General features: G+C 42.6%; 1 protein-coding gene across 10 annotated transcripts in view; it reads right to left on the bottom strand.

Annotated features, from left to right (window-relative positions):
• Positions 1 to 10,607, bottom strand: part of LOC123461425 (hibernation-associated plasma protein HP-20-like) — a 36,314-nt gene extending 25,707 nt beyond the window's left edge. For 7 of the 10 annotated variants that reach the window (XM_045151598.1, XM_045151600.1, XM_045151599.1 and 4 more), the window contains exons 1-3: positions 10,297 to 10,607; positions 9,150 to 9,278; positions 4,877 to 5,136 (exon numbers count right to left, since the gene is read on the bottom strand). In XM_045151598.1, the coding sequence (XP_045007533.1) occupies positions 4,877 to 5,136; positions 9,150 to 9,278; positions 10,297 to 10,303 (396 nt within the window). In that variant the 5' untranslated portion in view covers positions 10,304 to 10,607. Of the gene's footprint in view, positions 1 to 4,370; positions 4,437 to 4,457; positions 5,137 to 9,149; positions 9,279 to 10,296 lie in introns of those variants that run through there. The other 3 variants (XM_045151603.1, XM_045151594.1, XM_045151595.1) reach the window with 3 other exon arrangements.
• Positions 10,608 to 14,687: the final 4,080 nt, after the last annotated feature.

Genomic DNA, 14,687 nt, shown 5'->3' with positions numbered 1-14,687 from the left:
CACAAGGCTGCTCAGCTTCAGAAATGCCTCACTTATCTTTCTAGTTACACTGTCAGAACTTTTAGGTCTGATTTATTGACCCCTTCAATGTTTAATTTACTAGCTCTCCTAAGATCTGTAGCTTGGCTACTTTTTAACCCAAAAGGAAGTAGGTTGAATTGATATTCTAACTGGGACACTCTGGCCTTGAATTCTGTTGTGTTAACTTTTCCTGGGTAGATGTGCACACATATTCCGTCATCCCAAATGGGGCACTGACAACAGACTAATGTAATGATTCCAACTTGGCAAATCAGTGATTTTACGGGGTTACTTACAGGGTGAGGGGTTATTTACAAGAACATGGATGGTTCAAAGGCAGCTGCGACCCCAGAGAAGCCCCCTCAGCCTGGGCAGTGGCTCGTGAAAGCTGTACCCCAGAGCTGCCTGCATGACTCCCAAGCAGCTTGGCCAGCAGAAAGGCTTTCCCCGGCAATTCTGCTTCTTCTAGAACCTTGGAAAGGGGACTTGTGAGTCCTGTGAACTTCAGATACTTGCTGAGACTTGTGATTATTTACATAGGGAGCTTTTATCCCCCCACAAACTTCTTGAGTCTTAATGAACCTCCCTTCCAGAAGGGATGTTTCAAATCATGAGGAAATTGCTGTTTAACAAATTCTTATAGAACCCCAGGGTCTGCCATCATACTGAAGGGTGTGGATGGTGTGGATGCTGAACTTCTTTGACTGTGCTTCTAGAACTGCCTATGGATATGTTCCAGTGTTGCCAAATTTCAGATTACTGGTAGGACCTGATGAGTCATGCAAGTGATAAAAGGAAAATCCGTGTGTGTGTGTGTGTGTGTGTGTGTGTGTGTGTGTGTATTTATTTATATTCCATTTTTAGTGGTCACTTTTTTCTCTGGGAAATATCTTTTTATCAATTAAGACACAATATATTAAACATTTTAAAAACTCTTTTTATTTATTTATTTGGGAGATGGGGAAGGGATAGAGAGAAAGAGAGAATGTATGTGTGGGCATGCCAGAGCCTCCTACAAATAAAATTCCAGATGCATGCACTACTTTGTGCATAGTGGTTAATGGAGAATCAAGCACTCTTAACCACTGAGCCATATCTTCAGCCCCTAAAATATTCATTTTAACTTTTTGAATTAGAGTTCAACATCCTTACTGTGTCTAGTACCAAGTCTCCCAGTGCCTCAATTCAGAATTAGCTTGTAGTATTTTCTCATTGTAAAAATGCCATTTTATCATATGTTTGTGTGTATAATATATATATTAAAATGACTGTCTAAATTATACCTCTAGAAATGATTTCATAGAAGATGAATTAAAGACAGAAAAAGTAAGGGTAATGAAAAAGAAGAAATTGTTTACATAAAATCTACCACATATATTTTCCTTATTAAGATTGCTGTGGGAATAAAAAAAAATGGACAGTCATGTTAAAATGTAACTAATATTAATCAGCATGAGATGCTTTATATTTATTACCTCATTTGCATATGTAGCATTTAATGCATGTTTCTTCTTGCATATTCATTTCATTGGAAATAGTCCCCATGCCTAAGCGTTTTGCTCAGAATGTAACTTTATTATTTTTGAGAAAGTAGCCTGTGATGACATTTAACATGTGTTCAAAAGTAAGGAGCAACTTCAGACAGAAGTCAGAGCAGGATATAGATGGTTTCCTTACACCTTAGATATGTTGAGAATTGCTTTCATAATAGGTATGCTGGAAGGGAATCTAAAAATGACCTGGCCCTTTTAGTCTATAATTCTACCCACCCTGAAATGCAGAGCACACAAAAATAGTTCCTTTGAATCTATCTTATAACTAAATATTAATCTTGTTACTGTTAGATTGGACCAGGGGTAAATATTTGAAAAGGCAATTTTGTACTATGTTGTTAGGGATGAACAGATGGGGTCTCCTGGCTTATACTTCATAGCTAGGCATTTCTGAGAGAAAATCTGAGTGAGGGCTGGAGAGAAGGCTTAGTGGTTAAGGCATTTGCCTGCAAAGCCAAAGGACCTATGTTCAAATCCCTGGGACCCCTGTAAGCCAGATGCACAGGCGGCACAAGTCTGGAGTCCTTTGCAGTGGCTGGAGGCCCTGGCATGCCCATTCTCTCTCTATCTCCTTCCCTCCCTCTCTCTCTGCTTCTTTCCCTAAATCTCAAATAAATAAATTAAATTAAAAAATATTTTTTAAAAGAAGAAAATCTGAGAGAGACTTACCAATCATCTATAGACTTTTCTATGAAGAGTAGCTACAAGGAGAGTGGTACAGGTTATAGGAAGGAGGCGCTCTCCTGGTTTGTATGTTTCCAAACGGGTGGGTACAGATATCACTTCATTATGGTATGAAGATCCTGGTGCCACCAGCTAGGCCCCCACCTGCCAAAAGTTCCACATCGTCCCCAAACAGCGCCACCATCTGGGGACCAAGCGTTCAAGCACCCGAACATCCAAACTGTAACAACCTGTTTTCTCTCAGCACGGAATCAAATGAAGGACAGGAGATGAAAGGTAAGGTGAAACTAGTGTGGGTGTGGGAGTGAAATTTGGGGAGCTGTTAAAATAAGAAAGTATAACAGAGGGGGGAAACATGATAAAATGTATTCCAAATATATCAGGAAATGTCAAAACAAAGACCGTTTCACTGTACAATTAATTGACCCTTAGAAATATTGCAATTCAAACATAAGGGGAAATGCCAGCCAAATTTCAAGGCAAAAGTTGATTCCAGAGAAGTGAAAGAAATGGAAGTTAAGCCACAGAAGTTGCCTTTTTCTCTGACAGGACGTTTCCAACATGCACGTGCTCGATGAACCATCACCGTCTGAGCCTTGGCCTCTGTCTCGCTTTGAAGGTGGCTGGCTCTTCACTGAAACTCTTTCCTGGTTAACTTGATGTCACACGTGAACTCTGCTCACGTGGGGGATAATAGGAGGAGCATGGTGTGTGGCCCTCGATATGGGCTATGCAACTAAGCCACAAACCCTCTCTGCTCACATGTCAATCAGCTCTTTGTTCCTCTGATACGTGGAATGCTCAGACCTTCAAAAGATCTGGGTGAAGTAAACTCCCATCCACAAGAAGGTAGGATCTTCATTTTCTAACCTCCTGAAAGTGATTCACTCATTACTCAGAAATACTGGTAGCGGGCTGGAGGGATGGCTTAGTGGTTAAGGCGCTTGCCTGCAAAGCCAAAGGACCTCCGTTCAATTCCTCAAGACCCACATAAACCAGATGCACAAGGTGGTGCATGCATCTGGAATTCATTTGCAGTGGCAGAAGGCCCTGGCACACCCATTCTTTCTCTCTCTCTCTCTCTCTGTCTCTCTCTCTCTCTCTCTCTCTCTCTTCTTCTGCCTCATTCTCTCTCCCAAATAAATAAATAAAAATATTTTAAAAAAGAAATACCTGTAGGCTTCCTGTATGCACTGTATGAAGCCGTTGAGATCTATTTTTATATCTGTTGGTAGCTGTTATCACCTTTTCTAATGCAAACAAGACTCTATTTGCAAGATTATAGAAGAAGAAGGTTCCTATTCAGTGATTCCTGTGTTGTTCCTGTAGGCACATCGGGACTATAGATACAAATACCATTTTGCATCCATCAGTATGTGAGTTCTGGAGCTCAAACTGGGGTCAGCAGGCTTACAGAGCAAGTGCCTTTAGCTGCTGAGTCGTGTCCCCAGCCCCTACTCTTGTGTTACTGGAAAGAGAATGTTCCAGAAGGGCAGACAGGCTTGACAAATACTGTAAGTAAATGACCAAAAAATTATTTATAAAGAAAAATATGCAACGAATGAGATCTCCAGGCATGTAAGACTCCTTAAAAGCATGAATTCCATAAAAGGAAGGCAGAGAGGTTACTCTGAGGGCATATAGTGAAGATGCGTGGATTGGAGTCTATAAACTTTTGTTTTGGTAGTATAATTAAGAATGGCTTTTATGCCAGGCATGGTGATGCACACCTTTAATCCCAGTACTCAGGAGGCAGAGGTAGGAGGATCGCCAAGAGTTTGAGGCCACCCTGAGACTACATAGTGAATTCCAGGTCAGCCTGAGCTAGAGTGAGACCTTACTTCAAAAAAAAAAAAAAAAAAATTCAAATGATTCTACTGCCTATTGACTTCTAGAAAACTCTATTTACTCATCAAATAAATGCAAATTAAAGGCTTTTTAGCTCTATATTTTATTTTCATTTATTAATTAGAGAGAGAGATACAAAAATATGCAGGTAGAGAGAGAGAGAGAATGGATGCACCAGGGCCTCTAGCCATTGCAAACGAACTCCAGATGCATGCGTGCGTCACCTTGTGCATCTGGCTTACGTGGGGCTTGGGGAGTCAAACCTGGGTTCGAACCTGGGTCCTTTGGATTTGCAGGCAAGTGCCTTAACTGCTAAGCCATCTCTCCAGCCTGCAAATTAAAGTTCATTTTTTTTAAGAATGGCTTTTATTGTAAGGATGGAGCTCTTCAGAGAGTTAATTTCTTGATCTTGACCCCATCTTCAAAGCTGAGCTCAATTAGCATAAAATACCTGACCATATGAAATTATTCGTTTTGGACAGTGCAAGAAATGAATCCATATTTTCAGAAGCAACAGACTGGCTTTATTCCCTCTCAGGCTGAAGCATCGTGTGGGGCTTCAAGTTTCAGGATAAATTCAGAAAACCGGAAAAATAGATGGTGACTTCTGTGTGCATCAGCTCCTAACTTTCTACTTCTGCTTCTAGCTGGCTCACACCCCCCTTTCCCAGGGGCATGACCATAGCCCCGGAAATAGACTCAGGCTCTTTTCTGGAGAGCTGACGCTTCTCTATGACTTGAGTGTGGTTCCCCACAAGTGTCATCCTCACCTTGCCGTGACGGAGCGCCGCATCAACGCTGACGCAGGAGTTCCCAGGCACCTTGCAGACAAACAGGCCTTTGTCCTCTTTAACGTCCCTCTGATCAGTGTGCCAGATCTCCGTGAAGATGATAGGCTGGGATGCTTCAGGAAGACGTCCACTCAACTTTACACTGAGGGCTGAGTTTTTCCCACAGGGGCATATTACATAAAGGCCACTGGATCTCGGTAAGCCTGAAAATCCCGGAACACCTTGAGGTCCAGGAGGGCCTAGGAGAGACACACAATTGTCTGTGAGGAAATGATGCCTTGGTGGAGACAAGTATCCTTCCAGAAAAAAACATTTATGGGAGTAAGAGTTTATTTACACAGATACTGTTCTCTGGGGTTTTCTATCTATACCTTAGTATCTACCATCTTCTACCTAGTCTTTCAGAACTCTCACTTTAGCTCACTGTACAAGGCAGTACTCCTCCCCTTTCCCCTGTCACAGTTACATTCTCATTGCTTGGACAATGTATTTGACCAGAAGCAGCTCATGGAAGGAAAGGGTTTCTCTCCGCCTACAGTTTTGAGAGGAGGTTTCATTATTACAGGGAAGCATGGCAGGCCTTAGCAGAAAGCTCAGGTTACAGCTCCACATCAGCAAGAAGGAAGCAGTCTATCCACCCAACTTGGGGCTCAACTGTATTACGCCAGATTCTGCCTCCAGTGACGTACCTTCTTCAGTAAGGTTCTACCTCCCAAAGGCCCCAAACCTTCCCAAACTGTCGCCATCCAAGGTCCAAGTGGTCACAAAAGCCTTGAGGCTATGGGAGTCATTTTACATTCAAACCACCACCCCTGCGGAGATTCCAGAGTTGGCACGCTGATTCCTCTCTGGAACTGAAGTTGCAAGCCTGCTATGCTATACTTGAGTGGATCATCCAGGACTCTTTGTTTTTAATATATCTTTTTAAAAATTTTTTGGTTTATTTTTATTTATTTATTTGAGAGTGACAGACAGAGAAAGAAAGAGAAAATGGGTGTGCCAGGGCCTCCAGCCCCTGCAAATGAATTCCAGATGCATGAACCACCTTGAGCAGCTGGCTTACGTGGGTCCTGGGGAATCAAGCCTCGAACCAGGGTCCTTAGGTTTCACAGGCAAGCACCTAACCACTAAGCCATCACTCCAACCCTCTCTGTTGTTTTTGTATAATGAGGCTCAGACACTGGTCTGTTATCCACTTTCATCCCTTCACACAGCATCTTTGTGTGTGTGTGTGTGTGTGTGTGTGTGTGTGTGTGTGTGTGTGTGTGTTTGTATATGTGTGTGTGTGTTTATCTGAGCAAGCTATACATCAATCAAAACGATCATACTAACTTCTTGTGAGATTTAAGAGAGTATCTTAGCTGAAAGAGTGACATTTTGGCTGATAAGAGAAAATAAGTACAGGGCTTGAGAGATGGCTTAGCAGTTAAGGCACTTACCTGTGAAGCCTAAGGACCCAGGTTCAATTCTCCAGGTCCCACATAAGCCAGACCCACAAAGTGATGCAAGTGCCCAAGGTCACACATGCGCACAAGTTAGTGCTTGAGTCTGGAGTTCTATTACAATGGCTGTAGGCCCTGGTGCACCAATTCTCTCTCTCTCTCATAGAAAAAGGTAGTCTGTTTGGCTTGCCTCAATAAATAAATAAATAAACAAAGGAAGTATAGATAATATTTCATCAGTTACTAACAATGTTTCCTTAGCCATATTGTCTAGGCATATTTAAGGATCTGTTTATTTTCACTACAAAGCCACCTGCAATAGTACTCACTCAGTGATCTAAATAATTATGAAATTTTATGTAACCTGTTGTGATGATGACTATTGGCCTCTGAGTTTTGAATTATGATCCTTGCTCCCTAAAGAAGTTTAGGAAAATGCAGTAAAAATGATAGTGGCAAATCTGCCCGTCTTCCCTGACGTTCGTCTTTCTCTCCTGACTTGTGTGAACCTGATATTGAATTACTGACTCTAGCCTTGAGTTTAGTGGTCCTATGTCTCCTTTGCAGAGGACGAAAATAGCCATTGTCTCACTAATCCTCGGCCCATTTGATCTAGGATACAGATGCATAATGCCCTTACTTCCGAAAGTTTTTAAAATGTGTGAGCCTTTCTCTGAGGTGGGCCCTGGCTAGGCGCTGGTAACAATCCACAGAGCTTCTTCTTGGCACAGCTCTCAAGTGTCAGCAGGAATCAGAACCCCACGGCGGCTTACTGAACCACAGACCACATCCCTAGAGCTTCTCAGAGTGCAGATCTGAGGTAGACAATGAAATGTGACTTTGCAAGGGTACCCAGGTGATGTTTCTGCCATGATTCTGAGGACCACACCTGGAGAAGCTTGGCTGGGCCTCCTCACTGGAAGGCTGCCTGGTAAAGGCAGCAGAAAACAAGGAGCCTTGGACAGCCGATGAGGAGGACCAAGTGGGGAATGAGAACTCCTGCATCTCCAAAGCTGACAGAGCACCCGCTTTCCCATGACACGTGGACTTGGCTCAGTCTTTATGATCAAATACACTTCTCGCAAGTAGCCCATGCCTGTCCAGTTTTGTGAGCCTTTTATTAGCTCCTCTCTCCTAACTGGAAAGGTTACTGGAGCTCATGATTCTGCCTGGATGTGCAGCATTTCCACCTTGACTTAACCTTTGACCTACCATTTTGTACTATGTACCTCTGTTAACTAGGCCAGATCCTACAATCCTCTTAACATGGGAGACTTGGAGCAGTGAGCTCTCTGCCTAGAAAGCCCTCTGTGGAGTGCATTCTGGGTCTAGATTTCTTTTCTTGATTATTTCTATGTGTTTAGTTATTACTAATAGGATAAAGATCATCATAATCAACCCAAAGGGGAAGAAGGGAAGGGAAATAAATGGGCAGATGGACAGGACTTCTGGCCTAGCTCCTCATCTCAGTGGTGCAGTGGACTTCTGGGCTAAGGGAAGATATCAGTGATGCAGTGGACTTCTGGGCTAAGGGAAGATATCAGTGATGCAGTGGACTTCTGGGCTAAGGGAAGATCTCAGTGTGCAGTGGAATTTTGGGCAGAGGATCTCAGTGGTGCAGTGGACTTCTGGGCTGAGGGGAAATCTCAGTGGTGCAGTGGACTTCTGAGCTGAGGGGAGATCTCAGTGGTGCAGTGGAGTTCTGGGCTGAGGGGAAATCTCAGTGGTGCAGCAGACTTCTGGGCTAAGGGAAGATCTCAGTGATGCAGTGGACTTCTGGGTTGAGGGGACATATCAGTGTGCAGTGGACTTCTTTGCTGAGGGGAGATCTCAGTGTGCAGTGAATTTCTGGGCTGAGGGGAGACCTCAGTGGTGCAGTGGACTTCTGGGCTGAGGGGAGACCTTAATGGTGCAGTGGACTTCTGGGCTGAGGGGAGACCTTAATGGTGCAGTGGACTTCTGGGCTGAGGGGAGATCTCAGTGGTGCAGTGGACTTCTGGGCTAGGGGAGACCTTAATGGTGCAGTGGACTTCTGGGCTGAGGGGAGACCTTAATGGTGCAGTGGACTTCTGGGCTGAGGGGAGACCTTAATGGTGCAGTGGACTTCTGGGCTGAGGGGAGACCTTAATGGTGCAGTGGACTTCTGGGCTGAGGGGAGATCTCAGTGGTGCAGTGGACTTCTGGGCTAGGGGAGATCTCAGTGTGCAGTGGACTTCTGGGCTGAGGGGAGATCTCAGTGGTACAGTGGAATTCTGGGCTGAGTGGAAATCTCAGTGTTTGCAGTCAAATTCTGGGATGAGGGGTGATCTCAGTGGCGCAGTGGAATTCTTGACTACAGGGAGATCTCAGTAGGTGCAGTGGACTTCTGTGCTAAGGGGAAATCTCAGTGGTTTAGTGGGCTTCTGGACTAAAGGGAGATCTCAGTGGGTGCAGTGGACTTCTGGACTAAGGGTAAATCTCAGTGGGTATAAGGCTCACCTTGCAAACATGAGGTTCCACAGAGTCCATATGAAATGCCATGTATGGTTGTGCGAGACTATAATTCCAGTGCTGGGAATGTAGAGACAGGAGGATTCCTGGAATTGTCTGCCTAGCTAGTCTAGCTAAATTAGTTTGCTCTCACCAATGAAAGTCTCAAAAGGAGGTAGACAGTGTTGCTGAAAATACTACTCAAGGTTGTTTTCTTTCCTCTACACATGGAAACACACCCACCCCCATCCCCAAGCACGTGTACATATCCACACACAACACAAATACACAAGCATGCATGTAAACCACAGTACAAAAAAGGGTGGGGGGAGCTATCTTACCTCTAGGACCTGGAGGTCCAGGAAGCCCTCTAATTCCTGAATATCCTGAAGGCCTTGAAGGTCCATAGCAGCCTAATTGATCATTGAGAACATTTGCCATGAGAACAGATATGGCCAATCTCCACACATCTAGAATAGTAACCAATGTGGATTTATCATTTTGCTAAAACTCAGGCTTGGCCTATTTAAATTACATCAGCTCTGGAACTCAGATGTAATGAGTTTGGTTCCAATGCCCAGTTAATCAGCTAATTGATTGACTCTCTATGGTGGCTGGCTATTTGTTAACTCCTCTGTCATGAGCCTCATCACATTGTTTCCCATTATTGATTTATAACTGTGACTACCGTCGATACTGTTAATCTCCATGTACTGCATCTCTGTGCCCACTGTATTACGTGAGTGCTTTGCAAATGGTATGAGAGTATCAGATGCATTATTAGCAGCACAGGTTCCTAGTTATATCTGTTATGAACAATGGACAGTGCTTGAAACAATATTTTACCTATTCTTTAAAAAACGTTTGGAACATATTAACTATACATAAAAATAGATTCTATTATTACATTTTTATACATGTAGATAATGTATTTTGCTGATGTTCACCCTTCACCCTCTTCTTTCTCCCCCCACTCCCACCAATCCCCTTCTTCTGTTTTACTATAGCTACACATAAGTTGGCTTTTATGCCATAGGCATCGTTAAGGCAGTTGAGATCCAGAAAGCTGTCATTACCAACCCAAAGCCAGGGAGCTTAGAAAAAGAGAGCGCAGGATGTGAGTCCTCGTCTGTATTCAGTCAGTGAGATTTCAGCCATGAATGTTCATGCAGTCCTACCCTGTCACAATCTCTGCTTCAGAGGTTTGTCAATTTTGCTTTTTTTTTTTTTTTTTTTTTTACATTTTACCAATAAGCCTTATATGTAGACAGAGAAGAAAAACAACCTGGGCGGTCATTCATTTACATAGTTTTCCTATTTCCCAGAGCAGAAATCCTCTCAAATAACATGAAAACGCACTGAGGTTATCAATTCAGGTTGACACTGGAGTTATCAGGCCCCTATTATGGCTGTTTATTCCAAGTCCACCCTCTGTCACAGGCTGACACATGGGCCATATCCTCCTGCCATTCCCAGCAGCTCCCTTACCAGTCATTCTCGGGAAGAAGAGCTGAATGAGTCCAAATGTGACGGCTCCAGCGTTGCTCAGCTGGTGGACTAGAAGCGAGGCCCTGTCAGAGTTTCATGGCAGCAGGGGCTTCTCCAGCGGTGCACAGTCACCTTTTCAGGTTTTATCTAGATATTTCCACGCAATCTGACTTGGGGCTACTGCAGGACTCATGTCCAATCCTAAGCAGGGCCGAGGTCATCTGCCCTGACTGGACCTTGACTTTGACCAGGGCGAGAGCAGCAGCTTGGCAGCCTCAGCCTTTGTTTCTGGAATCTCTGCCTTGGCCACAGTTGCTGCTACAGGTAAAACCAAGCCTTGAAGCTCTGTAATCGCAGTGAGAGAGGAAGAATTGCCTACAGAGAGCTACAGCCCAGCATGGCTAATGATGAGATTTTGTGTTATTGAAACATGCAAAGAAAGTGACGATGCACAAAAATATCCATGTGAGAGAACACGTTGTTGTTTTTGTTTTGATTTTGTTGCAGCACTAAGGGTGGAACCTAGGACTACACCACACTAGGAAAATGCTGTCCTACTGACCAGCATCCCCAACCCAAGCACATTTAATTAACTGGATTAAGCATTAAACCGAAATGTGTTGGAGTCCAGGTTCCCCCGCTCCTAGTTGCCCTGCCCCGGTGCGGGGTTGCTGGGAAGCTGAGCGCCAGCGGCGAGAATGAACTCCAGATGTGCACTCCCTTGTGCACCTGGCTTACGTGGGTCCTGGGGAGTTGAACCTGTGCCCTTTGGCTTTTTAGGCAAGTGCCTGAACCTGTGTAAGCCACCTCCCCAGCCCTATAGGAGTATTTTTTTATTTGGGTGATTTTCTACATAGAGTAAGATGTTACCCATGAAAAGAGTTTTTTTTTTTTTTTAACCAGTTTTGATTTCCTGTTATTGTCATTTTGAATTAGGTGAGATATACAATGTATATTAGGAGTGGTGATAAGGGCCATTTTTACCTGGTTCCTGTACATCCTTTAGGAAAACATGTACGTTCCTTAGGAAAATAGCATATGCATTTGTACCAATGAAAATATTAGATGTAGGTTATATTTAGATTTTCATAATGAATTTCAGTTAGTTCTCCTATATTTCCAGTTGAATCCTGTTGCTTTGCTGGCATTGAGTGTTGACAGAGGTGTCCACAGGGTGAGCTGGCAGAGTGAGGACTAGAGACAAAGTCCATGTTGTCAGTGGCTGGGCCCTTGACTGGTCCAGGCAGAGCTGGCCAGAAATATGTGGGTCACATGGCTTCATTCAGTTGTGAACTGCTGCAGCGTCTCTATGTTAAAAGACAACTAGGACTCCAGCCTCTGGAAAGACCAGAAGATCAAATATTTAGGGACGTCAATTCAAAAAATTATTCAACCGCAAGGTTCGAAATCAAAACAAGTAGAACAAAAAGAAGAAGGTTCAGAAGCCAAATGTCAGCAGGCTTCCCTCCATATCAAGATGCTTGTGCAAAGAGGAAGAGCTCTTTCCCCAGGAGCTGTTGGCAAGTGCACCCACTTGGACACATAATAACCAAGTGAAACTCTCATAGCACCCCCAACACCTTTTTTTTTTTCTGGTTTTTTGAGGTAGGGTCTCACTCTGGCCCAGACTGACCTGGAATTCACTATGGAGTCTCAGGGTGGCCTTGAACTCACAGCGATCCTCCTACCTCTGCCTCCCCAGTGCTGGGATTAAAGACGTGTGCTACCACACCTGGCAACCTCCCAACACCTTTCTTCTCTCTTTTGATGCAAAATATTTTATCGCTGTATGTAGCCTGACAGACTCTATTCCCATCACACTTTCAAAGATACTGATTTTATTTTTCCTTACAATGGATGAAAGGGGGTAGGAATAGAAATCGGTATATAACTCACACAGATCAGTATGGAGGAATTATGACAGCAATGTGGTTTTGGAGCACATCTTCTGCTTTAATACTCAGAGGCCATTCCTCAAAATAGTAGCTCCATGCCCATTCCCTCCATTCACTGCTGGTTTTACCACTGGCTTATTGCCGCTGTCTAGCTCAGGATGTCTCTGCCTCCTTCTGGGGTGACAGTTCATTTATCTGTCCTTTAACTCTTTCTCCCACACAGACATTCTCACTCTCTCCCACCTGTTCTAGCTTTCCCTAGCCTCGCTACATTAAGGCACGCCCTTCATGACCTAATTTAACAAAAATCAAAGGCCCTGCGGGTTTCTTTTCTCTATCTTATCCTCTCTCCCCCTTTCATATTTTCTTTTTCCCTCTCACATTACATCACAAAACATTTCAGATATTTTATATGAATGAACACAATGAAGTAGGAAAATGTAGTCAAAATTAGGAGAGATAGAAGACAAATTAAGGCCAAACTCAGCTTGAATGGCCAAGTAATGGTGGATGTGTATGTACTTCCTTGGTCTTTAAATTTAATTGGAGAATTTAATTTGAGACTATTTTTCAGGGAGAATTGAAAATAGAAAAGATAGTTCATATAATTGTGTTATCCAAATGACAAACATGTATTTTCTTTAGGTATTTACAGTCTGTACTGGAAAAAAAAATTTTCCAAACATTTCCTGTGAAGCATTGAGGAAGAGGAGTTTAAAAATTCCTCAAAAGCATTCTATGATTAATTCAATAGAGAATCATTGATTTTTGTTATTTTAAGGCAACTTTTGTTAAATTATTTTTTTCCTATACCAGTTTTATTTAAAACACAAGTATTTCTTTTTGTAATGGTAAATGTTTTCAAATAATGCTGAACACAAATCATTGACAAATACAGGACTTTAAATATGGAACAAAATTTTTTAAAGCAAAAGAATGAAAATTATATACAAAAAAGGGACTTGCAATCTATAGGCTGATTCCAAAAGTGAAATGAGTTTACAAAATGTGTGGTGAAATGGAACATTCCACCCCTGCCTTGGAGAAGGGCTATCATGCAACATTCAGCCAGCTGAAGATGGACTGGTAGAGGTGTCTATACAAAAATTTCAAGTCATTTTTGCTTGTGTAGAATCATCCAGATCTCCCCAAGAGTGAATGGCCAGTCCTGTAGCTTTCTTCCTTTTTCATATTCCCAACAAGGCTACATGAAATTTATGTCAGTGTTTTCAATGTGTTTGAGAGGCTCTGGGGGGGGGGTATATCTATTCTACACTAATTTCCATTATGAGAGATGCAAACTCATAACTAAATGAAAGCAACTATCACCTAAGAGTCAAGAGAATAGTATTTCAGAAGAATCACTCTAGCTTACAATAATACTAAAACATTCCAGTTATTTTTCTTTTGCAGACTTTAATTTTCCTTCCTACCAGTGAGGTTGATGAAACTGAACCCCTCTCAGCTTCACAGAGAGGTCTACAAAGCAGCAAGCATGAAATCAGCAATAGATAAGTGCTTGGATACTTAAGATTTTCTAACAAACCATCTTAAAATCATTCTGAGTTAACCCAAGGTTTCCATATCAGAAACTACCAGTACCATATTTCTATGCTCAGATTTGTATGGTGTTCACTTTAGAAGGTTAGAGAGTAAAAGACAGGCACAACCAAGTGATAAGGTCTGTTTGATGTGTCACAGATCATAGCAGACATGTTTACCACACCATACTGTAGCTTCAAAGCAATCCTGAAACGTAAGTTGGAATTCACGGTGCCACGAAGTAGCTGAGACAGAGCATTGATCATCCTTCAAAGCTGCTCAGCGGATATGTGTCAAATGTGAGATGTTTGGAATCACGTCCAACTTTGGGGGACAAATTTTCAAGTTACTCTAATATTCATTTCTTTAACTTAACTTTTTAAGATTTTAATTTTTATTTATTTATTAGAGACAGAGAGAGAGGGAGAGAAAGAGAGAGAGTGTGTGAGGGTGAGAGTGAGAATAGGCATGCCAGGGCCTCTAGCCACTGCAAATGAACTCCAGATGCATGTGCCACCACCTGCATCTGGCTTACATGGGACCTGGAGAATTGAACTTGGGTCCTTAAGCGTCATAGGCATGCACCTTAACTGCTAAGCCATCTCTCCAGCCCTAACTTAACCTTCATAAACTGACTTGACTCAGCATTTTGTAAGGCATCAACTGAATCAGAAATTAGGGCCACCTCTGTTAACTAAAATTAATTGGTGGCTTATTTTTTAGTATAGGTGTTAAGAGTTATTCTTTACAGCTAACATAAATTAAGCTTTTTAGCTAATATTTTGAAACTGACTTCTACAAAATTGATCTATCAAGATAGACCAAATTCCTTTAGAATGTGTGTCCACTGGCAGCCTATTTTGTCCAAAGTAAGTCCAAGTACATGTTTTATTTTTATGGCTTTATATATGAAAATACAATGATTCCAAATGATGAAAATCCCATAATCTGCCT

Source organism: Jaculus jaculus, chromosome 6 (assembly GCF_020740685.1).
Source record: "Jaculus jaculus isolate mJacJac1 chromosome 6, mJacJac1.mat.Y.cur, whole genome shotgun sequence".
Classification (NCBI taxonomy): Eukaryota; Metazoa; Chordata; class Mammalia; order Rodentia; family Dipodidae; genus Jaculus; species Jaculus jaculus.
The sequence above is the reverse complement of the archived record's forward strand: the minus strand, read 5'-3'. Positions and strand labels throughout refer to the sequence as shown.